Source organism: Oenanthe melanoleuca, chromosome 15 (genome assembly GCF_029582105.1).
Source record: "Oenanthe melanoleuca isolate GR-GAL-2019-014 chromosome 15, OMel1.0, whole genome shotgun sequence".
NCBI classification, from domain to species: domain Eukaryota; kingdom Metazoa; phylum Chordata; class Aves; order Passeriformes; family Muscicapidae; genus Oenanthe; species Oenanthe melanoleuca.
In genome coordinates, this window is record NC_079349.1 from 8,399,759 (window position 1) to 8,424,660 (window position 24,902).

At 42.5% G+C, this 24,902-nt stretch overlaps 1 protein-coding gene across 1 annotated transcript in view; it reads left to right on the forward strand.

The window, feature by feature from the left end:
• Window positions 1-24,902, forward strand: part of DGCR2 (DiGeorge syndrome critical region gene 2) — a 51,270-nt gene that overhangs the window by 20,742 nt on the left and 5,626 nt on the right. The window contains exons 3-9 of the mRNA XM_056504088.1: window positions 6,995-7,120; window positions 8,280-8,490; window positions 9,440-9,516; window positions 11,393-11,569; window positions 12,878-13,081; window positions 24,015-24,167; window positions 24,569-24,805. Coding sequence (XP_056360063.1) covers window positions 6,995-7,120; window positions 8,280-8,490; window positions 9,440-9,516; window positions 11,393-11,569; window positions 12,878-13,081; window positions 24,015-24,167; window positions 24,569-24,805 — 1,185 coding nt within the window. The remainder of the gene's footprint in view (window positions 1-6,994; window positions 7,121-8,279; window positions 8,491-9,439; window positions 9,517-11,392; window positions 11,570-12,877; window positions 13,082-24,014; window positions 24,168-24,568; window positions 24,806-24,902) is intronic.

Below are 24,902 nucleotides of genomic sequence, written 5' to 3' on the forward strand. Positions count from 1 at the left end.
AACTGTGGTACAATTCAAAACTTTATCTTTACAGCATGACTAAACTACATTCAAAAACTGTTTTAAGAAGTTCTTTGCTAGTGAACTACTTAATTTTCTTGGCAAAGAATCACTTGAACTCTGTGGCATTGCTATAACAGCATTCAGTCTGTCATCATTCTGAGTTCTCAGCTATTTTAGAGAGGTGCTACAGAATAGTAACACTGATATTTTACAGAAAAAACTCTTTAAAATATTCCTATTTATCTCAAGGAATTAAAGAAATAAATCTAACATTCAAACTTTGAAACTGTGCTAGAGTTAACCATCTCCCCAGTGTGTACTATAGACAAATAATTAAAATAATATCAGTGGTCTTTTAAGAAAACTTTTTGTTAGTTTGTGTGTGTGAATGTGCAGTAAAACGGAAAAAAGAGTTGATAGTTTCTTCTGTCACTGAAAATTAAGCTGTGCCATTGCTAGTCTATTTAAAGATATTCTTTACGATGTGGATGTCCCAAAGAAAGCTGCTTTTACAGCTGTGCTGTAATTCTTCCTTTTTATGTAACTTTTGCCAAATGTGAAAAAGCTATGGACCTAATAAAATTCTGGAATATAATGGAATTCAGTGGTTAGGGGAAGGCAGAATCATGTTAATGTTTGGATTTACTCAAAAACCACTGAAGGCTTTGATTGTGGGAACATTTGAACTTCCACATTAGTAGAAAACTATTTTTATCTTCTCCTGTTCCTGATGTATTACTCAGCAACTTAAGTTGTTGCCTGGAGTATTCACCAGGATGGTGTTGACTGAGTACTGGAGTTCCAAAGAATGTTTGGTATATGGATAGGAGGAGGATTCTATGGAAGTAACATTTCTCAACACTGGTTCTGGTGTTGTGTTTGGGGTGTAGGTCTCACTGGACTGTCTAGCCTGACATGATGAGAGAACTTGAAGGTTAAAGAAATGAAATGTGGGACAGACTTAATTCACCACATCTGTGTGCAGGAAGAGAAGAGTAACATCTGTAAATACCAGAGAGGAAAATGCTGGACAGCAGAGAGAAAGAAAGTATTCTACTTGGTGAGAGGAGTAATTAGATAAGTAATTGGTGAAAAGGCTGTGCTCAGTAGAACAGCCAGAAAGCAGGTGTGGTGTTTGTGAAAGAACGGAGGTATTTGCACACTAATGCGAGGAGTGCAGTCAGCAAACCAGAGGAACAAGAGCTACTGGTGCAGGATGTAAAAACTATTATACCTGTAACAAAAAACTTGGTGGAATTGCATTGTGACCTGCAGTGGGTGTTGAAGGGCAGGTGCTATCCACAGCTGCCAAGGATAACTAGAGGTTGGTGTGCATGGGAATGCTGTGTTGGAGCATAAAGAGGAGTAGCATCAGTGGGAGTAAACCTGGGGGCAGAATGAGTTTGGAAGAGCAAACTCTTGCTTGTGTTGAGGAAAACAGCACATGCATGGCGAGTCACAGGAGAGGCTGTCCTGGGACATTGGTTTGGGAGCTAATGCTACTAATAATAGTAACACAGTCTTACTCAGGAGTGGCAACTTTCTTCTTTGGCCGCTGAATTAACAAGAAATGATGCAGCTTTAAATTTAGAAAATACCTGTGGATTAGATGAGCAGTTGTGTGATGATTCAGCTAAATGTAAATACTTTAATTAAAACTTCTTCCCTTCAATAAAGGCAGGCTGAACACTAAAAAAGGTAGTTAGTGAAGCCACCTGGACTTGTGAAACTTGGCGAATTATAATATCTTTAAATTAAAAGACATGAAAACTCTCTGAAGCATGAAAGCGTTCAAGAAAGGGTCCCAAATCTGTTTGGGAAGCTTGTTAATCTTCAGCCTTTGAGCCACTAATGGCTCAACGTGAGCAACTTGGAAGACATCAATGGCAGTGAATTAGGGTTTTGTGGAGGTGTTTCACTTTAGTGTGTTTTTTTTAGTGTGTTTCAGTGACTACTTAGTCATGCTAGTGTTTTGAAAGGTTTAGTACAAAGCTATTGTAGGTTGTTTGCCACTGTTGGTTCACCTTTTTTTAGGCCTGATTTCATTTGTGTTAATAACAAAGGTCCTATTAAAAGAATAGGATCCATAATTAATAAATTAGTTTGGTAATCATATGTTGGCTGAAGTACAAGAAGCATTCCAAATTGTAATACTATTTGTTTGAATTTCTTCTGGCATTTTTTTCAGAACACAATTAAGTGAGACATTTAATTCATTGACAGTCTGAATAAGTGTGTGAATGCCTATTTTTTGCTATATTTCTCTGAAGATTGTCATTATAGCTGTTTTTATTTTTACTGTCTCTTACCACAATGACCATTTTTGTTTAAAACATGGAATTTCTTCTAGTCCCAAATTTGCCATGTGCAAAGTACGGTTCCCCCTGCCCTTCCCACTAGGCACCCACGTGTCAGTGGAATCTACAACAGTGATCACCCTCAATTAATCTCTATGATCGACTAAAACCAATGGTTGCTTGCTCTTGTGAGCAGTACTAAAAGTTGCCGGGAGGGTTTATTATGTAGCATGTGCCTGTGACTCGCTTCTACTTAAGCAGTGGAGCTTTAAGAAATTTGTGGATGGATTCTTCCATGCCAGCAGTAATTGATCCTAAAAATAGTTTATCCCAAAGTGGTGTATTGTATGAAAGGTAGAAACAGGCATTAATATCTTAAACAAGGACTTTTACAAATGGGAATTTTTTATTTCTAATCACTTTCTCTCATGTTTCTACACAAGCAAAGTAAAAACATAACTTTTTCACCTTTATAAAAGTTCTGTATTTAAACCTATAAGAGGGAAGGGATCTGCACTTTACCTTTGACTGCTTATTGGATTTCCAGCTTTGCTTCTACCAGAATATCAGATCAGCTTCTGCAGATATCCTACCTTCTTTGCAAACCTTCTGGTCTAACTCATTTTCAGGAGGCCAAGCAGTCTTTAATATAGCTCTGGCTGCAGAGCTCCCAAACTGCAGGCTTGATGTTTTTTTTCTGTTGCTTATGAATGAAAATGGAAGTCTTTAAATTTGAGCACCCTTCATAAACCCTATCCATGTCCGTGTTACATCTTTCCCTTCTGATGAAGCAGCAGCTGCAGCAGCCTGTTTTGAAGTGATCAAAAACACCTTTGTGTTTTGTTTCACCAAGGATATTTTGCATGGTTGAAGTGACTCTTGACATTTGTGCACGTTTTAGTACAGCTCCTTTTTAACAGCTAGGTATTAATGATAAAAACCTCTGAGCACTTTCACACCTTCCCTGAGCCCTTGCTGAACTCCTGTGTTTTTTTTACCCTACCTTGTGTTGTTTAAATTATAAGCTGTTTTCTGCCAGTCCATTACCTTGAATAGCACTCAGCACAGCAGGATGCTATTCTTGCTTGCCATTGATGTCCTAGCACAATACAGTTGATCACACACAGCATGGAGCTGCTTGATCTGAGAAGAATCACTCCTCTCTAGGAACTTCTGAACTATATTTCCAATTACTGAGGCACAAAACTGGACTTAATCTTGAAGTTCTCTCACCTATCAAATTACCAGGTGGAATTAAACTTTCTTAGCTTCCAGTAGGTAATATGCTGAACAGAAAATTTGAAGCTTAGGGGACAAGGCAGCTTTTATGTAAATTTTGAGCATCTGTGTTTAAACAGGAGCAACTCAAATCTTGGAACTAATAAGATATGGCAAGACCTGGTTGCTTCACAAGCAGTTTAATTTTGACATCATTTGACATAGTGCATCCATCCTTATGAAGGGTTTTGCTTGGTTGACTTGGCATCTTTGACACACGTTTTCCAAAAGGTAGAAGGAGCCATCAGCATGGCAGACTTCCATTCTGAATTGGTAGCTTCAAGTTTTAAACAACTGAAAATAGCCACAGAATCACCACTGTTGGACAACTTTCTCTTGATGTATAGCCCTATGCTTAGACTGTAATTGTGCTGGAGTGAATTAGATAGCAACTGTAAATTGGAAGGAGCTGGGTGAATACTAATCGTGACTTGATCCATTGGGAAACAGATTGGAGGATGCTCACCACACTAATATTCAAAGGGTGGAAAAAATTAGTGCCCCATGAGGTTTTCCTTGAACCCATTTTTTCATTTTCTGCACCAACTAGCCAGCAAATGACATTTCTAGAGTAAATATATAAAGTCAAAGAAACAGATCTATATCTATCTTGGCTAGAAAAATGCCACTGTTGCTGTTATTGCCTGTGGTTGTAGTATTTAGAAGAATAAAGATCTTGGAAAATAACTGATCTTCCAAAATTTCATCACTTTCAGGATATGAAGTGTGCATGTAAGCACGGAAAATGATGGCCTTTTCTTTGTGAAACACCCAAACATGCTTAGGTTCTGATCTTCTGAGTTAGTTATATAAAGATGAATCCATGGCACTCTTAATTTATTTTTAAAGATAAAATTATTTGTAAGAAGAAAGTAGGAACAGCAAAGTACATGGAAAATTCTTCCACAGAGTATTGTAAAAGTAAAATAGAAAACTAGTCCAATTACACCTTTGCCACCAGAATCTGCAACAGCTTTTTATGGCAGTCAAGTAACTTAGAGGCTTGTTAGCATCTCTTTATTGCCTTTGAAAAAATTTTCATCATTACTTTTCTTGGGAGAGAGATATTCAGGTCAAATAGAAGCAATTTAATATTTGAAGACCACGAGTTTATTAAGCAGCTGACAGTGTTGGGCTTGAAGAAGTGACTTGTGGTGGCTGTTTTGTGCCACTTCAGTCCTGGTTTCAGCAGCAAATCTGCTGACAAGCGCAGATGCTGAGGAAGGAATGAGTTCCGCTTCCTGGGTGCAGACTGCTGGAACTCTTTGTGTGGGATCTGTAGCTATTTTTCAAAGCATCTGGCATAAATTCTGTTAATTTAGGATGTTAGCTTGTGTAACCCTTCCTTAACCTTGCATGCTAAAACCTGGGAACTTTCGTTTTATTCCTGGGGGAGATAAATTGTTAAGTCCTCGTGGGCGTTGTTTAGCTGTGGAGGGTCAGCCATATGGTGCTGCATCTGCTCTCACTTCTGAAGGGGAACTGATTCTTCATGTGTTTGGTTCTGACCGGTCCTTTGGGTTTAGCTGCTACCATTTAATGCCATGGGAAAATAGAGCTCCCCGTGCTGAGCTCAGTAGAATTTGATAAAGCATTCTACATTTGTTAGTGTTATTTTTAAAGTCTTGCTATAATTGAAGATTTGCTTTTTTAGTGTCTCAGTATCCCTCTGAAAATCATAGTGTAAATAGTGCTACTGAATCGTTAGGATTAAAAACAGATTCTAGAACTAAAAACAGATTAGCCTTTAAAGTCATAAAGAATCAGCAATCTTCACCGTCAAATTATTTTACCATTTTGTTTCCTTTGAAATGTACACTGTCTGAATTTCTTGGCACTGCCTTCTTGCCTGTGATAGATGGCATATTCTAATACTGAACACAAGAATTGATGCTTTATTCCTGTAAGGCCATGTGTATTATGCACAGCCATTCCTTAATGGGTGATCTCTGTAGACATGTAATTCTTAGGATAACATGATAATTAAATAGCCCTTGCTTATCCCATTAACCCAGGACAAACTCAGTATGCTAGAGCCAGATGAATGCAAAGCAACTCTGCTGTTCCTGGGCTCCAGCTAGGGATTGATTTTTTCGCTCATCGGTGCCTATTACATTTGTTCCAAGGAGTGCACTGTTTGATGTTGGATCTTGTGGAGGTCTTTCCCCTGGGTAGTGCACTGAACACCCTGCAGCTTGGGTTTTAAATTGCCATGAAATTGCTGTGGACCTCTTGCTTTCCAAAGAAAGTCCAAGAAGAGAAGGTTTTATTGACGTGGTTTCAGATATATTTCAAATAGATGTAGTTAAACCTGTTGAAGAAGACTGTGTAGCTTCTCTTTATTTGGGATCATGACTTTGTTTGGTTTAGCAAGGCTAAATGGAGCTAATCAGCTTTAAAAGAAAATAAGCAGAATTTTTATATAGAAATGAATTTCTGCATAGCTCTTTGCTGGTTAAACCCTATTTACCTTCAATAACATCTACTAGTATTAAGTAACATACAAGCAGATATTGATAATGCTTATATTCTTGGGTTTTTAATTTTTTTCTTTTTAAGGTTAATCCTTTGTTTCCACATTAATCTTTCTTGGTGCCCATCTCAATCTTTCTCTAAGGTTTTTCCCAGCCACGCTGCCAGCCTTCCTGCTTAGGAACCTGCTGGTTTTGCTGGCTAGGGCCCACCCTGCAGTGCCTCCAGCTGAGCTGGGTGTTCCTTATTTACTCCTGATAGGTACATGGAGCCCTCCAGCCCCTTTTCTTGAATAACATCTTACACCATATTCTTCCTAAGTTATTGAATCCAGTTGTCGTGCACACCTGTTAACACTGACATTGAGATGAGGGGGTATGGGGGTTTATTTCAGAAGTCATCTACTAGCTTTTCCTTTAGAAGCTTGAGTGAATAAAAAAGCCTCGCTCTTCTGGCTGAAAATGGGTCTCCTTTCCTGGTTATAATTACATTCTACATCTCAGAACATGTGGTGGAAAATGTACTGGAGGAGTTGTCTTAGGTTGTCTTGAAACACAGCTGGACTAAACCAGCTGGAGAGTGGGTAGTTCTGTAAACAGGAACAGATACAATGATGCATTTGCGGGCATGATGCATTTGCTGCAGCAGTTGAAATGATGAGCAGCAAGTCCTGTGTACCATTGCAGGCTGGTGAGAAGCTGCCAAAATATTTAGTTCACCCTGCACGATTCATGTAATAGCTTGTTGGTACTTTTCATTTGAAGGTATTTCAGTTACCTGCTGAGTAAAATGTCAAGGCTGTTACTGCAAGGATCTGCCATCTTTGCTCACCTGAGTCATGTATCACATACATCTTGAATTAAAACCCAGAGAAAGCTTAATAAAATTAAATCTGCCTTTGCCTGCATCTTTCACCACTACTAACTATTTCTTCTGGTCCTCAGGCTTGACAGGGGACCAGAGAACTTACCAGGGGAAGGAGAATGTGGACTCGAGGCACGGTCGAGGGAGAGGAGGGGAGACCACCCGCTTCCACACCGTCAACGTGGCACAGCCCGTCCGCTTCAGCAGTAAGTTGCAGACTGGGAAATCTGGGCCATCTCTCTGCTAATCTATTTACAAATTTAGGCTATTTTAAAATGAAAAAGTGATAGTCTTTTCTCTTTCATACTTTTTGACCAAACTTTGACATGCAATGCTATTTGGATTGTTTGTTAATTTCTTTTATATATGTCCTGCATGGTTTATATAGCAGATCAGGACATGCAAAGAATGCTGTGTCCCTGGTAATCCTCTTTTTGTGAAACCAGAGTTGCAATTTTCTTTTACAACTCATTGCAGCTGCAGAAAACAGAATGAAGAGGCTTGAGAACAGAACTGTGAATTCCAGTGAACAGAAAACAGTTTCTGAATTTTAAGTTTCTTAGGTAATGCAAAATAAATAGTGCAGATGCAGGCACTAAAATGATATTTCACATCTATTTTAAATGTCATCATCCTGTCCCGTGATTCACCCATCACCTCCAAGAATGTCAGTCAAAAGCCCGTGGGCCTGTTTCATCCAGAAATGCCCCAAGGCTTTTGTTTCAGGTTCCCTCTGTTGAGTTAATTGAGAGAAGGTAGAGACAGCAGTTCACACTATCACCTTCTTGCTTCCTAAAGATCTGCTTTACAGTGATGTTTTTTCCAAAGCAACCAAGAATTTCCCCAGAACTCCTGTTGTGTTTAATGATTGACTCTGGGAGCAGGATTATGTGAATACTATTGAGACTGTAATAGTAGGTTGAAAACTTCACAGCAAGTTGGATGTATTACTAATCACCTAATAGAAAAACACAGTTATTAAATTGGTCCCCTCCAGGGATTTTGTGCTGCTTGTTTGTGCTTGGATTGATCAAATTTATTGTTTTATGAAGATATGCAGGGAAATGTGTTCCATAGTATATGGTCAGTCTTAATTAAAGATTTTGAAGGCTGTGGCAATGTGATGCAGCTTTACTTGGAACTTCATCTTTTTAAAAGCATGTAAAAAAATCAGCATTTATCCATTTATCAGAAACTGTGGTAAAGTAATTCCTCAGGGGTCTGTAATGTGTGCACCTCTTCCTGCAGAAGTGAAGTAACACACTGTTGTGTGTATGCATCCCAGTGATTATTGATTAGGGTACATAATTTTAAAGATCCTAATTTGGGGGGAATGGTTTCCCTTCTATTCTTCATGTTTCCTAGGAAAGTGCCCAACAGGATGGCACCACTATGAGGGCACAGCCAGCTGTTACAGGGTGTATTTAAATGGGGAGAACTACTGGGACGCTGTGCAGACATGTCAGCGCGTGAACGGATCCCTCGCCACCTTCACCGCCGACCAGGAGCTCAGGTTCATCCTGGCACAGGAGTGGGACTTGGAAGAAAAGACATTTGTAAGGAAGGACCAGCGTAGGTGAGTAGGAAGAGAAGGACAAAGATCTCATAGTACAGAGAATGGTTTCAGTGTGGTACAAATGCTGGTGGTTCAGTTTGTGTAGAAAACCTGGTGGTAAAATTTACGTCAGGTGAATAACCCAGTATGAACATGCTGGTTGGCTGTTTGGCAGTGCCCCAACTGCAGTTTGTTTTAATTAATATTAACAGATTATTCAATTCAGCAGAGTCTTCTTATCTTTAGGTTGTCTTAGCAATATACAGGGTATACTTGGACTGCATCAGGGAAGGTGGATTTAACAATGCTGCTGCACTACCTTGCATAGAAATAATTATTTCAATTTTTCAACAAGATTTTGATTTTGAAGTACCCTTAGCTCTAACAAAGAGCAACTTTGAGATAGGAATGAAGTAAAAAGGCATTTTGAATTGCAGCTACCATGTTTGCGTGGCTTTAGATATTTCATTCTGTTAGCTCGCAACAAACAATTCCTTCTTTTTCTGCATAAGAGTTTTTTTTGTCACTCCTGGGCTGCCATGACAGATCACCAAGAGTGTCTGAGTAATGGTGTATCTCTGTTTCTGGAGAGTTAAATGGTTTGATCCAGAACAGTCTGACCTAAGTTGTTTGTGTTCAGAAATACTTGACTTCTGGATGCTGCTGTGTGATTTTTGAGATATTGGAGTGCTGCGATGACAACAGAATAAGGTGTGCTGCTTATGAGTAGAAATAGTTATAATTTGTAGACCTAGAAAACTACTAAGTACTTTATCAAGTATTTTTCTCTGTTCCTCAGCTGTAGTCTCTACATTGCCAATGTATGGTCCAGAAAGATAAGGAAAAAAGTCATCAGAATATTTTGAAAATTAGCTTTTACATATGAATACATTATAAGGTTCCATGTAATTTAATTTGCTATTGTGCTTTTGGCCTGTATCTTTAGAATGTAACTTAATTTGTTTTGCAGGTTCTGGGTGGGATATCAGTATGTGATCACCAATCGAAATCACTCTCTGGAAGGTCACTGGGAAGTAGCTTATAAAGGTGGGTCACTCAAATTATTGCTTGGTTCAGTGCCCATGGAAACTGTATTAAAACATTAATATGATTTGCAAGAACAACATGACTTCTTTCACTGATAGAGTTGAAATAGTACAGGTGAACTGCTTCACAGGGTAGAAGTGGAAGAGTTTAATACTCAACACATATCTTATTTTAAAGTTTAAGGAATTTTATGGGTTTTCAGGCTGGCATGGAAAGGGGAGGTGTCAGTTTATTTGGGCTTTTCCCTTGATTAAGATGAGAGAAAGGAAACTACTCTGTAATTTCTCCTTCTTTGTGTTGAATGTTTAGATGAACTGCTGATTCCTGGTTCTAGTATTTGCACACTAGTGTAGCATGTTTGGAGGTTTTAGCCTTTTAAAGATTGGTAGGCTAAAACAACATACTTGAATTTTGCAAAATTTACACAGAGTTTTTTCTTTTTAAAGAATTTCAGGTAGTTTAAACCACGTCAGAATTTGCATAATCCCAGAAATATATCTCATTTTATACGAAAAACTGAACATTAATTTGATGGGCATTCTGGCTCAACCCTTTCAATTGCAAAACAAGCAGCTCCCTCTGCTGAAAATGCAAAGTTATGTTTCTATACCTTTTATTTTTAGCTAATTCAGTCAAGAGATTAGTTAAAGTCATAATATGAACTCTTATATGTACAGTTGCCTAATTCATGTACTGGTTTAGGCAATGGAAAATTTATTACAAAGGTATTGTTTTTTAAGCATCAGCACTGTGAATTCCAGTGTAGCATTTGAAAACTAATCTGGGGAGTTTTTTTTCTCATGCATAATTTTCAATATCCATGGAAAATCTAGAAAGAAAACTTTCCTTTAGGTACAGACACTGAATTATGATCAGAATTTTCAAACAGTTGGGTCTTGAAAAATGCTTCCTTTGACTCATGAATACAAAGATTCTCTTTAAAAGGACCTTTCTTTGCTCTTTGGACCTTTCTTTGCAATGCCTGCACTGCCATCTACTGACAGAGTGGCCACAACAGGGAGGCGTGAATTACAGAAAAATCATCATAAGTTTATCATTAGTTTTATTTAATTTGATGCATTATATGAATTGAAACCCTCTCAATACCATATAATCTTCTGTTTTCAAGCTTTATATTTAGTAAAGTGATGCCTCTACAAAATAAAGTGCATAGTAACATTCAGTAATTTGTGAAAAACTTTTCTTAGGCTTTTATTGAGGCAGACTCTGAATTCCTAATACCTATTTGAAAAGTGATTTACGGTTCTATAGCCTGAAAATTTTAATGTATTGCTGGAACATGTGGAACATAAGCCCTCCAGAAAAGACTCTTAACACCTTTTGCACTGTTTGGAACCCATCAGGATGCTGTTTCATGAGTTGAAAGGACCAAACTGTGGATGCCCTAGTGCACTCCCCCAAACATGGAACAGCTCTGCAGGGGCTGCATGGGTGGATGCACATCTTTGGGAGCGCTGGTGGGTGCATGGATTGCCAGGCACAAGATTGTTGTGTGGTTTCTTGCTCCACTGGTAGCAACTATGACCAAACTCAGTGTGGTTTGAGGAGGTGTAGAACTATTGTCGGGCAAACCCCATGGGGCTCTCTGAAGCAGCACTCGTGGAGATGTTGGAGTATCACTTCTCCTGGTTCAGAGTGACAGAATTACCCAGTACTTTGAAAACAGCAGCCTCTTTTCTGAGTCACCCCTTCCCTTCTAGCTGTTTGCCTTCCCCCAGAGCAGTGCTGCTAATGGGAGCTGAAGGTGCAGGACTCTTTGTACTGGAGTTGGTGTGCATGAAATGAGTGATGTTACAGAGCCTCTCTAAAGCTTTACATACTCACAGGCTGCTGATGCCAGTGTCTCTCGTTCCAGGCTCTTCAGAAGTGTTTTTACCCCCTGACCCTATCTTTGGGCCAGCTATGTCTGAAAAGGAAAACGTTCTTTGTGCCCAGCTCCAGTGTTTCCACTTTCCTACCCTCCGGCACCACGGTTTACACAGCTGGTATGCTGAGAACTGCTATGAGAAATCTTCATTCCTCTGCAAAAGGAGTAAGTTGAGTTCACTTCTGTTTTAGCTGTTGTGTGTTTTAAGTGCACATAAACTAAGTAGCTGGAAATAGTTTCATTACTCTTTCTAATTTTTGTGCAGTGAATTAGAAAAAAAAAAAAAGGTGGAGTTATATTTCTGCTTGATTTTAATAAATAAGAGCATCATAATGTGTAACTGTCACACAGTACAGAGTTTTACTAAAAAATCATTACACAGCAGTATCAGCCCCAAAATAAACTTGGGCAAAAAAAAGGTTTTGTTTTTTGCTTTTTTTTTTAATACCTTATTAGTAAACATTGCTCTTAAGTTATTAATTTCACATTAAAATGAGGAAACACTTATTTCTGGTTTACTTAGAGTATAGCAAATTCTACTGAATTCTTTCCAGCCATTTATTAGACATAGAAAGGAAAGACAAGTGGAGCTCACTTAAAAGCTGACTTAAAAGTGGGGAAAAAAAAGCTTTTGTTCTGTATCTTGCATTCCTGTACTCCAAAAGCCTTGATACCAGCAGAGGTATTTGCAGTATTATCAGGTAATCTTAAACATTACTTGATCTAGATGGTGCTTCTTTCCAAGGAGAAAAGTTGTTTAACTTGAGGGCTATAAAGGATGCAACTGACTGCCAGGGAAGTTGTGCAGCCTCTGTCCTCAGAGGTTTTTATGACCATATTAGATAAATTCCTGAACAACCCATTGGGATGTCATGGCTCTTTGATCAGAGACTGAGCTGGAAGGGACAGGCCATCGTCTCTGAGCAGTTGTTCCCAGCTCCAGGTCCCAGCATTGTTTTCTCTCTCTGCTTTTGGCACCTGCCTTAGGTCAGTGGGCAGAAGGTGGCTAAGCTTCCCCTGCTGGGCAGGGATTAGGATGCTGCTAGGACAAGTGCAAGTACTATTGCCTGGCTCCCTTTTAAAGTCCTGGCCTGTTAAAAGCCCTTCAGATTTGGTCTAGAAAAGTCTAGCTTTCCTAATTTCCTAATACCAGGAAAGAGGAAGGGAGCTGCAGCAGGCTTTAGCAGTAAAGGTTGAGCTTCTCAGGTCACTTGCTTTCCTCTGTCTTGGAGAGGATGCCTGGAAGTGTGTCAGTTCCATTAAATACGTAAAATTCACCTTGTCAATGAGCTGAAAATAGTCTCTGTGTCCCTGGAGACCATCCATTATCTTTCCTACTCCTTGGAGATCCCTTTTCAAAGTTCTCTAATTGAAGGCTTGGATTTCTACTGGGGGTCTGCTTATGCTTACAAATCACTTAATGCAACAAATGAAGCTGGATTCTGTGGATATTGATGTGCCTTTCTGTTCTAGGCCAGACTTGTGTTGATATCAAAGACAACATTGTTGATGAAGGCTACTATTTCACTCCCAAAGGGAACGATCCCTGTTTGAGCTGCACGTGTCATAACGGGGAGCCCGAGATGTGCGTGGCTGCTCTGTGTGAGCGGCCCCAAGGCTGCCAGCAGTACCGCAAGGACCCGAAGGAGTGCTGCAAGTTCACCTGCCTAGACCCAGGTAACACTCTGCTGCTACAGTTATGTCAGTGAAAATTAGTTCAGTGCCCAGCTTGGGTGTCATTTGGTATAGCTTTGTTTGAAACAGCACATCCTTGCAGTGCCTCTACATTGCTGGGTACAGCTGCCCTGTGGGGAAAGGTCTCAAATTACACTTTGAGCCGTGGCTGATAAAAATGCGTTATCCCTGGTGCTGCTTAGAAAGGAGAAGCAGTAATTTGTTTTCAGTTTGGAGAGGAACAGTACTGTGGGTTTTTAGTAGAGCATCTGGTACATTTCCATTGTCATGTGTAATTTCATGAAAGCAAAACACTTTTCTCTTGAGCACTAATTAAGCATCTTTTTCTGGTCATGAGCATATTTATGTGTGTGGTAGTTTTCATGCAGGGATCATGTGGGAATCAGAGTTTTAAAATTATATAGAGTTTCAGTAATAATCAGAACCTACAACCTTGGTTATTGGATTTGGCATATCAGTGCAGGTTTTTGTTTTTGATCAATAAATCAATAAAGTTGATTTTGATCTGTTTGTCAGTCACTGTTTTGGGGTGCAGATTTTGGGGAGATTGTTCTTCTGTACAGAAAAGAAATGTGGCTCATGTGAAATTTACTGTGAGGGTGGTCAGATACTGGAGCAGATTTTTTGTGGAAGTGCCTTCTGTGCAGATACTGAGTTCCTCATTGGACTTTGTCCTGCACAGCCTGCTCCTGCTTGAGCTGGGGTTGGACTAGGTGATTCAGGATGTTCCCTTTAGCCTCAAGCATTCTGTGATACTAGGTTTTTTTGTATTTTAAAAGAACCTAATCTTATTGTGCATTAAGAAGCTGTTGTTCTGAACTCCTGTAGAAAATGTAGAAGATCAGTTCTTTCCATCAGAGGCTTCTATTTCAATCTGTTACAAATAAAAGGGTGTTTATTGACTTCCAAATTTGCAATCTTATTGGTCCTAACTAGAGAAATTAATTATTAAAGGTTTCTGGCTCTTCTTGTGTCACATTTGTTCTGAGGGTTAAGCTTAACAGATGTTTGCAGCTAGTGTGGCATGTCTGTCAGTGAAAGAGTGGGGAAAAAGCAGGAGTCTTCTCCCACTCTAATCAGCTGAGTTAAGACTTAGGCTTCATTTTTTTTGATCTTCAGGAACAATGTCAGCAAAGCATCATCCAGCAGACAGAATAAGATGACCTGGGATAACCTCGTGTCGTGTTCTTTAATCCTTGCTTATTGCTGTGGGTCTTAACTATTTCATGAATACTGATTTGAAGAGTGTATTTTACCACATCCTTTCTTATCCTTAAGCTCTTCTTCTGTATTGATGCTAAATTAGGTTGTTTCATTATACCCTTGCTTGAAGTGTTCTGGTGGATTTTTCAGTAACTTAGTTTTTTAGAGAGGAATTATCAAGGAGTCATCCAACTTCTTTAATAATGAAATTACTTCAGCTAGTGATAAACACTGAAAATTTTAAATTAAACATTTCAGTTTTCCTTCTGGGTGGTTACAAATGACTATTCCAGATGACAAAAATTAATTACTTACTTTCTTTAATCAGCATATATTTATATTTGTCCAATTCTTTCATGTATCTTCTCTAAGCTCTGTTGCAAAGGAAAGAAAACAGTTTACTAATCAACAGTAAGTAAATTAATACACAAGGAGGGACCTGAGGGAAATAAATCCTGCTGTTGGGTTGGCAGGTAATCAGCTCTTGCTTAGTGAGTGGGTGAGCAATGGTTACAAGTGGTAACAAATATTACTGAAGGACTTGGTAGTAGGGGGATTTTTCAGTAGTAGGAGTAAGTTGAGCAATCACAGCTATAATCACTTAAAATATGCTTCTCATTTAGCCAAAGATAAATAGCAGAGAAATATTTTGAAACCAAGATTGTCTATTGCTGCTCCATGTCATGGTAGAAAATAATTTTTCTGTTGTGACTCTTGTTTAGACAGACCTGCAACTGTGAAAAGGTAGTAGATGAAATAGAATACTTGGAAAGAACTGATGTGCTGAAGCTTTTCTAGTGACTGAACTGGTACAGTTACAGGGCACTACTATAATGCGGGTAAAAACAAGTTTTCTGAAATAATTAGTTTTGTATTTATGTGGGTTTCAGGTGTCTTTGGTGGTCTTAGTCCCACCCTGGAGTCTATGTCCACTTCCTGCCACTCATTCTTGCACCTGCATTGTACTGTGATGTGGTTCTTTCTCACAGAAAAGTGCTGCCCTATCTCCACCTGCCCCCCTCTTCAGACAAATCTTCTTTCTCATGGCATATTAATACCAATAGTCCTTGGTTTGTAAGAACAATTCTCATCTGTTGTTACTAACAGTCCTTGGTTGGCTCCACAGCCACCTGGCTGTTGGTGTTTGAGACATGCACATGAGCCCCTTATCTGGGAATTGAGGGATCAAAAGGATCTCACTTTGGACTCCTGTTTATAGGGTTGCAAGAGAACGGGCTCTAGTCATAGTAATTTTCTATCCTGGCTACAGTTTACTGTAACTTTCTTTGAACTTGCAATAACAAAAATACTGCTCCAAGTGGATTGTTACTCAGGCAAGAAAAATAAGTTTCCAAGGCTGTTAATTTTAGAACAGGTGTTCATTAGACACTTGTTAGTTCCTGGGAGCAGACAGTGTTTCTGATAAGCTCAAGAGGGCTTAGTCCAAGTGCAGCTCATCAAGGCTGAGGTCTAATGAGCATTTCTCAGACCATAGTGCAGCCTGCAGTGGGGGGATGCACCACCAGAATCCATCCCACGACTAAAGTCAGCTTCTGTGGGCCTCTGCACCTCAGTGGATATATTACTAAAGGCACTTCAGTGTTACTGACAGCCCAGAATATTCTGCAGTGATCGTGGAGTTGGCACTGCCATAAGGAGGAGGAGGAGCAGGGCAGCTCTGTGGTGCTCAGGAGGCTGTACTGGTTGGGAGGTGTGTGACTGCAGCAGTTGAAGCTCTGTTAGCTTTGGTTGCTAAAAGGTTTGACAGCAGCCAAGACTTTTGTGCTGCTGGATCTGAGAGGGTGTCACGTTCAAGCTTTATGCCTAGTTGTCCCGGGTTGGTGTTGTGTCTGCTCCTCTCCCTGCCCCACCTCGCTGTCTGCATGGAGCTGCTGCAGGTGCCGCTTCTCCCCCGCCCGGGGCGGAGTGGGGCCCCGGGGCTGTGCTGCTTGCTGCCCCAGCTTGCTTGCTGCCCCAGCTGCTTGCTACCCCGGCTGCTGCTGCTGCTGCCCCGCTGTTTTCTGCCCCAGCTTGCTGTTGCCCTGGCTGCCCTGCTGCTGCTTCTGCTGCCCAGGCTGCTGCTTCCCCCGCCCCTCCCCCCCCACTTCATCTCGAAGATCTGTACCGGCTCCGGACGGGACCTGAGCATCAGAGACTGCCTCCGGAGCCTGCCAAAGAAGCTTTTTCACCCTTCCCAGCAGCGACTGTCTCTCACTTTGGTGAAAACGTTTTTTGTCATCTGAGATTGTACTTTCCTGGTGCTGGGAAGTGTTTTTCTTGTGTTTGTTAATAAATAGGTTTTTTCCACTTTTCCCCCGAATAAAATTCTTTCTGAGCACAGTGGGGGGAGGAATTGTGAGGGGGCTTATTCTCTGGGGGGCTCCTTTGGAGTTCCCCCCCAGTTTTGTCCTAAACTTGGACAGCTAATTTGGTAGCCCCTATGGGGAAACCAGAGAAAGTAGAAAAAACCTTACTCTAATAATATTTTGTTTTCAATTGTTTGTGTTGGTATTGGTATGTTTTTCGAATCCATAATGGCTTTTGGAGTGGAAGCCTGCCTGTATATTTGGTCTTTAGGGCTTTTTGAAGTGTTAATACCCCTGTGGTCCTTGGGCTTGTTCTCTTATCCAGAGATAGCCCCAGTGTTGTCCCTAATACGTAGCTTTTGCATTAAAGGGGTATTAACCAAAGTATTTATTGGGCTAGGTTTGTTTGTGATGATTTGCAGGAGGTTTATAAGAATGTTAGAATCTACTTCAGGGATGTATAATTCATGGTTTTTGTTGTGCACTCAATTTATTAGAGGAGAAGCAGGCAAAGAGGACTTCTCGCCTTTATTTTCCTTCTTCTCCTCTGAATCATTTACATCTCTGTTAGAAAATGTTCAGTTCTCCCTGAATGTTAAGGAAACCATCTTTCTGGTATTTAATTTAGTAAGTTTTTTCTATACTGTCTGCAGCTTATATAAAATGAAGGCTGAGATTTCCAGAGGGGCTGGTGAGACTCCTGATTTAGGAGTAAAGCCAAGCAGAAGGAATCTTGAGTGGAATGGGAAATGGGAGAACATGGGCCAAATTCTAAAAGAATTTTCTGACCCTATAGTCTGGGACTTCCCATCTGAACAGATTCAGGATCCAGTCGAGGTTGCAAAATACCTGAGAGAGAAGTGTCAGGATGACCCTAAGGAAAAAAAAATCACTGCAGTGAGCTGGGCTCTGGGGTATGCTTATCGTACCCTGTTAGATAGTGTAGAACAACAAACAAAGGAAAGGGAACAGGGAGGTAACATAGCTACTCTGCCAGCTACTCAGGCTGTAGTTATTACCCCAGGCTTGAGGACAGGGGCGAAATTAGACAGTAAGCTTCAACCAATGGCTGTGGCTACTAGTACAAGGAGTGGAAAGTGCACCAAGAAGACCGATCGGCCAGTGGAGGATGATGATGAGGATGCAGGAGAAGGACCTTCAATGCCTCCTGATATAAAATCAAGAGTCAAAGCAACTGGTGTGAGATCAGAAACCAATAATGAGTCCCTTTCCCTAAAAGATCTTCATGGTTTAAGAAAAGATTATACAAGATGGCCTGATGAATCCATAATTAGTTGGTTGGTCCGGCTTTGGGATGCAGCAGGCGAAGCTACCATCCTAGATGGCACTGAAGTGAGACATTTGGGATCCCTATCTCATGGTCCAGTCATCGATCAAGGAATGATGAGAGGAGCTAACCCTCAAAGCCTCTGGGCATGTGTTCTGGATAACGTGGCACAAAGATATCTGTGTGCCGATGACCTGTATATGCAGCAGACCTGGTGGAAAACCATAGAGCAAGGGATCCAACGTCTGACGGAGATGGTGGTGGCGGAGATTATTTTTTCGGATGATATAACAACTAGGAATCCAGACCTGGTACCATGCACCCTGGTAATGTGGAGAAAGCTTGTGTGACTCGGGCCATCTGAATATGCCTCTGCCTTAGCAATAATGAAGCAGGAAGAGATATATGAAACGGTGCTTGACATGGCGAAGAAGCTCCGGGCATACGCGGATACTGTGCATGGCCCAACCCATGCCAGAATCACCGCCGTGGAAACACGCTTACAAAATTTAGAGGACAAGATAGAAGAAAATCATAATAGGCTCAGGGAGGAGATTAAGGAGGACCTCCTCCAAATTTCAGGTGTGCAAATTGGACGTCCTGGCACCCAATGTAGACATTCCCCCGATGGGGAGAGGAGGTACACTTCCCGGGCCGAGCTATGGTTTTTCTTGCAGGATTCTGGAGAGAGCATGAGGGGATGGGATGGGAAGCTGCTCTGGCACAATGGGTGAGGGATTTGAAGGAAGGCAAGATTGAAAGAGGAAGTTCCACCCGAAGGAGAGCCGCTCCTGTTGCCCATACCCAAAGTGCCAAATATGATAGTGATAATGACATGTCTGACCCTCTCGAAGGAACTTCTAAGACATATGCCCCAGGAAAGAAAGATAAACAGGCTTAGAGGGGCCCTGCCTCTAGCCAGGGTGAGGCGAGGGAGAACAGTGTCTTTTGGACTGTGTGGATTCGGTGGCCTGGCACATCGAAACCACAGAAGTACCGAGCTTTAGTTGACACAGGTGCCCAATGTACAATAATTCCATCAAGATTTGTGGGGACAGAATCTGTTTCTATTGCTGGTATGACAGGTGGCTCACAGGACTTCACCCTGGTGGAAACTGAAGTGAGTTTAACTGGAAGGAAATGGAAGAAACATCTTATTGTGACTGGTTCAGAGGCCCCATGTATTTTGGGCATAGATTACCTTCGAAGCGGCTATTTTAAGGACCCAAAAGGCCTTAAGTGGGCATTCGGGATAGCAGCTGTGATGGCAGAGCACATCCGGCAATTGAATACCTTGCCTGGACTGTCCGAGAATCCAATTACAGTAGGACTGCTGAAAGGAGAAGAGCAATGAGTACCAATTGCCACTTCAATAGTACATCGCCGGCAATATAGAATAACTCGAGATGCTGTGATTCCCATCCACAAGATGATCTGTGAGCTGGAGAGCCAAGGGGTGGTGAGCAAAACCCACTCACCCTTCAACAGCCCCATCTGGCCTGTGCGCAAGTCTGACGGAGAATGGAGATTGACTGTGGACTATCGTGCCTTGAATGAAGTGACTCCACTGCTGAGCGCTGCCGTACCGGACATGCTGGAGCTGCAGTACGAGCTGGAGTCCAAGGCAGCAAAGTGGTATGCCACCATTGACATTGCCAATGCGTTTTTCTCCATTCCTCTGGCAGCAGAGTGCAGGCCTCAGTTTGCTTTCACCTGGAGGGGCGTGCAGTACACCTGAAACCGACTGCCCCAGGGGTGGCAACACAGTCCCACCATCTGTCATGGACTGATCCAGGCTGCACTGGAAAAGGGTGAGGCTCCAGAACATCTACAATATATTGATGACATCATCGTATGGGGGAACACAGCAGCGGAAGCGTTTGAGAAAGGTGAGAAAATTATCCAAATTCTCCTGGAAGCCGGCTTTGCCATCAAGAAGAGTAAGGTTAAGGGACCTGCACGTGAGATCCAGTTCCTGGGAGTGAAGTGGCAAGATGGACGGCGTCAGATTCCTACTGATGTCATTAACAAAATTACAGCTATGTCCCCACCTACTAACAAGAAGGAGACACAAGCTTTCCTAGGTGCCATGGGCTTTTGGAGAATGCACATCCCTGAGTACAGTCAGATTGTGAGTCCTCTCTACCAGGTCACTCGCAAGAAGAACGATTTCCACTGGGGCCCTGAACAGCAGCAAGCTTTTGCCCAGATTAAACAGGAGATTGCCCATGCAGTAGCTCTTGGCCCAGTTAAGACGGGACCAGATGTAAAGAATGTGCTCTACTCTGCAGCTGGGAACCATGGTTTGTCCTGGAGCCTGTGGCAGAAGGTGCCTGGTGAGATCCAAGGCCGACCCCTGGGATTTTGGAGCAGAAGTTACAGAGGGTCTGAAGGTAATTACACCCCAACGGAGAAGGAAATTTTGGCCGCCTACGAGGGAGTCCAAGCCACTTCAGAAGTGATTGGTATGGAAGCACAGCTCCTCTTGGCACCCTGACTGCCAGTGCTGGGGTGGATATTCAGCGGAAAGGTTCCCTCAACCCACCATGCCACCAGTGCCACATGGAGCAAGTGGATTTCCCTTATCACTCAGCGTGCCAGAATTGGAAAACTAAATTGCCCTGGGATTCTGGAAATAATTACAAACCGGCCCAAGGGTGAAAGTTTTGGTGTCACGGATGAGGAACAAGAACCAGTGACACGGGCTGAAGAAGCTCCACCGTACAACCAGCTACCGGCAGAGGAAGCGTGTTACGCCCTATTCACTGACGGTTCCTGTTGTGTCGTAGGGATGAATCGGAGATGGAAAGCAGCTGTATGGAGCCCCACACGACGGGTTGCAGAGGCCACTGAAGGAGAGGGTGGATCTAATCAATTTGCCGAACTCAAAGCCGTCCAACTGGCCCTTAACATCGCAGAAAGACAGAAATGGCCGAAATTCTATTTATACACTGATTCCTGGATGGTAGCCAGTGCTCTGTGGGGATGGTTGAAGAGATGGAAAGAGACGAACTGGCAGCACAGAGGAAAACCAATTTGGGCTGCTGAAGAGTAGAAAGACATCGCTACTCGATTAGAGAGATTACCTGTGAAAGTTCAGCATGTAGACGCCCATGTCCCCAGAAGGAGAGCCAATGAGGAGCAGCAAAATAATCAGCAGGTAGATCAAGCTGCAAAGATAGGGGTGTCAAAGATAGACCTTGACTGGGAGCACAAGGGAGAGTTGTTCCTAGCTCGATGGGCCCATGATGCCTCAGGTCATCAGGGCAGAGATGCCACCTATAAGTGGGCACGAGATCGAGGGGTGGATCTAACCATGGATAGTATTTCCCAGGTTATCCACGACTGTGACACATGCGCTGCCATCAAGCAGGCCAAGTGGGTAAAGCCCCTCTGATATGGGGGGCGGTGGTCCAAGTACAAGTACAGAGAGGCCTGGCAGATTGATTATATCACACTGCCTCAGACCCACCAGGGCAAGCGCTATGTCCTGATCATGGTGGAAGCCACAACTGGATGGTTAGAGACTTATCCAGTGTCTCATTCTACAGCCCGCAACACCATCCTGGGCCTGGAAAAGCAGGTCTTTGGAGGCATGGTACCCCTGAGAGGATCGAGTCAGACAATGGGACTCATTTTAAGAACAACCTCATTAACACCTGGGCTAGAGAACATGGCATTGAGTGCTATGCTGAGTCCCTTACCATACACCAGCTGCAGGTAAAGTGGAAAGGTACAATGGATTACTGAAAACCACCTTGAAGGCATTGGGTGGGGGGTCTTTTCAAAACTGGGAACAACATCTAGCAAAGGCTACTTGGTTAGTTAACACCAGAGGTTCCATCAACCGAGCAGGTCCTGCCCAGTCTGACTCCCTTAATATAGTGGATGGAGATAAAGTCCCAGTGGCCCATGTTAGAGGTTTGTTAGGAAAGGCAGTATGGGTTAATCCGTCCTCGAGTACAGGCAGACCTATTCGTGGGATTGTCTTTGCTCAAGGACCAGTATGCACGTGGTGGATAATACAGGAAGATGGAACAACACGATGTGTACCACAGGAAGATTTGATTGTAGGATGAGACAGAAAGAAATATGTAAGTGTTGAAGGACTGAGTAAGTGAAATGAGAGGAAATGTGTAAGTGTTGAAGGTTTGAGCAAGTCGTATGAAAGCTTTTACGTTGTATTTAGTGGGTATATATCCCAGTCGTGTGTCAACGTTCACGATGTGGGATAAGGGGTGGAATGTCCCGGGTTGGTGTTGTGTCTGCTCCTCTCCCTGCCCCACCTCGCTGTCTGCATGGAGCTGCTGCCGGTGCCGCTTCTCCCCCGCCCGGGGCGGGGTGGGGCCCCGGGGCTGTGCTGCTTGGCTTGCCCGGCTGCTGCTTGCTGCCCCAGCTGCTTGCTACCCCGGCTGCTGCTGCTGCTGCCCCGCTGTTTTCTGCCCCAGCTTGCTGTTGCCCTGGCTGCCCTGCTGCTGCTTCGGCTGCCCTGCTGCTGCTTCTGCTGCCCAGGCTGCTGCTTCCCCCACTCCTCCCCCCCACTTCATCTCGAAGATCTGTACCGGCTCCGGACGGGACCTGAGCATCAGAGACTGCCTCCAGAGCCTGCCAAAGAAGCTTCTCGCCCTTCCCAGCAGCGACTGTCTCTCACTTTGGTGAAAACGTTTTTTGTCATCTGAGATTGTACTTTCCTGGTGCTGGGAAGTGTTTTTCTTGTATTTGTTAATAAATAGGTTTTTTCCACTTTTTCCCCCAAATAAAATTCTTTCTGAGCCCAGTGGGGGGAGGAATTGTGAGGGGGGCTTATTCTCTGGGGGGCTCCTTTGGAGTTCCCTCCCCCAGTTTTGTCCTAAACTTGGACACTAGTGGACTGTTAAATGAAATTCTTCTTGCCAAGAAGGCATTTCATAATAAATGCCAGCCTGTTAGCCATGTACTGGAACGATAGAAATTAGGTGGATTTTTCTGTTACTAGCATGTGTAGCAAACTACTACTAAAAATTTTTGTGAAGCTTTTAGCCTTCTTTTATAAGGAATCTTTGATGAAACTTGTTAGTGAAAGGAGAAGTATGGAGGGAGCTCTTGCAACTGGAGTGGGTTTGGGAAAGGAGAGGTGGCCAGGATCTGGCTGGTTCCTCTGGGAAGTGGCCCTGCAGTGACTGGGAAGAGGGGCCACCCCTGCTAATGCTTGTGTCCTGCAGCAGCAGGTGACCACGTTGTGAGGCCAACTCATCTGTTTCTTATCATCCCTAACCCGGGTGTGTTTCTCATTCATAACTCTTTAATGGGAAGTTGGTGCAAAGAGCACAGTACATCATCCTTTACGTAATTTTTCTTTGTATAGAGTACCTGTGTGTGTGTGCTGCTTAGGCATAACCAGGTGTGATCAGCTGAATTGTGAAAAATTCATGCCTCTTGTGCCTGGTGCTGGGAGTGCAGTGGTAATTTGTTCAAAACAGCTTCTCAGTGTGAATCTGGTTAGCAATGGGATAGAGCTCTGCAAGTTCTGAGCTCCTGAGTCGGTTCTTATTCTGATATTTACTTTTGGTGTGACTCTAGGATAAGGTTTAATTCCCATTCACCTTAATCTCTTCAGTTCCTGAGCGATGATTACCATGTTCATATCATGTAGTGGAGCTAACCAATGTACTGGTGTCATGTGGCGTTTAAATAGCCACATCTGGGTGACAGTGACAATGTTCAGAGATATTTTTAGTGGAAATGGAAGGGTTAGGATGTTCAGAAGTTGTGTGTATAGATATTCCAGTTCTCAAGCCTTTTCCACTTTAGTATAATATCATCAGCCATGCAAGGGAAGCAAGTGGATGTGCAAAATGCCACAACCGTTCTTTTTTCCATGTTTTGGAGGCCCAAAACCTTCAATGTTTTGCCCCTTTTCCTGAGGAAGATATTCTTAGAAACTTTCAGATCTTGCAGTAAAACAATAAATCACCTGATGATTCATGATTTTCTTATATATTTGAAATACGGAGAAGTGTTAAACCAGGCTCATGAATCTCCACTCTACATTCTTCTCTCCGTTACTGACAGCAGAACATCAAGAAAAATGAATCTTGAACAAAAATAACAGGCTGTTTTTATCTGTTTTATATAACAGATGGCAACAGCCTATTTGACTCAATGGCCAGTGGAATGCGCCTGATCGTGAGCTGCATCTCCTCCTTCCTCATCCTCTCTCTGCTGCTCTTCATGGTCCACCGGCTGCGCCAGAGGCGGAGAGAGCGCATTGAGTCTTTGATTGGAGCAAATTGTGAGTGTCAGCTCTCCCCCGTGCTTGTTACTGACAAACTGGTGTGTGTAAAGGGGAGAAATGGCATCGTCCTCCTTGACTGTGTCTTGGTGGGTTCTTCAAACTCCAACTTGTGTAGTGGATAATGGAAAAATCTTTTTGTTTGTATGTGGTCCAAATCTAAAATATCTTCTGTGTGAACAGTACTCTGTAGTTTGAAGAGGTTAGAGTCAAATTTAGATGTGATGCAGGACAAACAGACTGGGAGCAGGTGGGCCTGGGTATTGTGTAATTGCAGCAAGTTGTTGGGGGACATGAGTTCCTGGGGTGTGAAAGGTGGAAAAAAGTGTTGAGATCTGACTTAAACTGAAGAAGGCAGCACGAGATAAAGTCACTTACTCTTTTTCCTTCTCTTGAAATAGTGCACCATTTCAACTTGGGCCGCAGGATGCCTGGTTTTGATTATGGTCCTGATGGTTTTGGAACTGGCCTTACTCCACTGCATCTTTCAGACGATGGGGAAGGTGGAGCATTTCATTTTCACGATCCCCCTCCACCCTATACTGCTTACAAGTACCCAGATATTCAACATCCTGATGACCCACCTCCTCCTTATGAGGCTTCTGTCAATCCAGACAGCATCCTTTGTTCCACTCCAGGTATGCAGGCAATAATTTCTCTTTTCTCCCACTTTTTCATTTTGGCTAGAGGATGTATTTTTTTTTTTTTAAGCTATAATCATGTGTTTTAGCAATT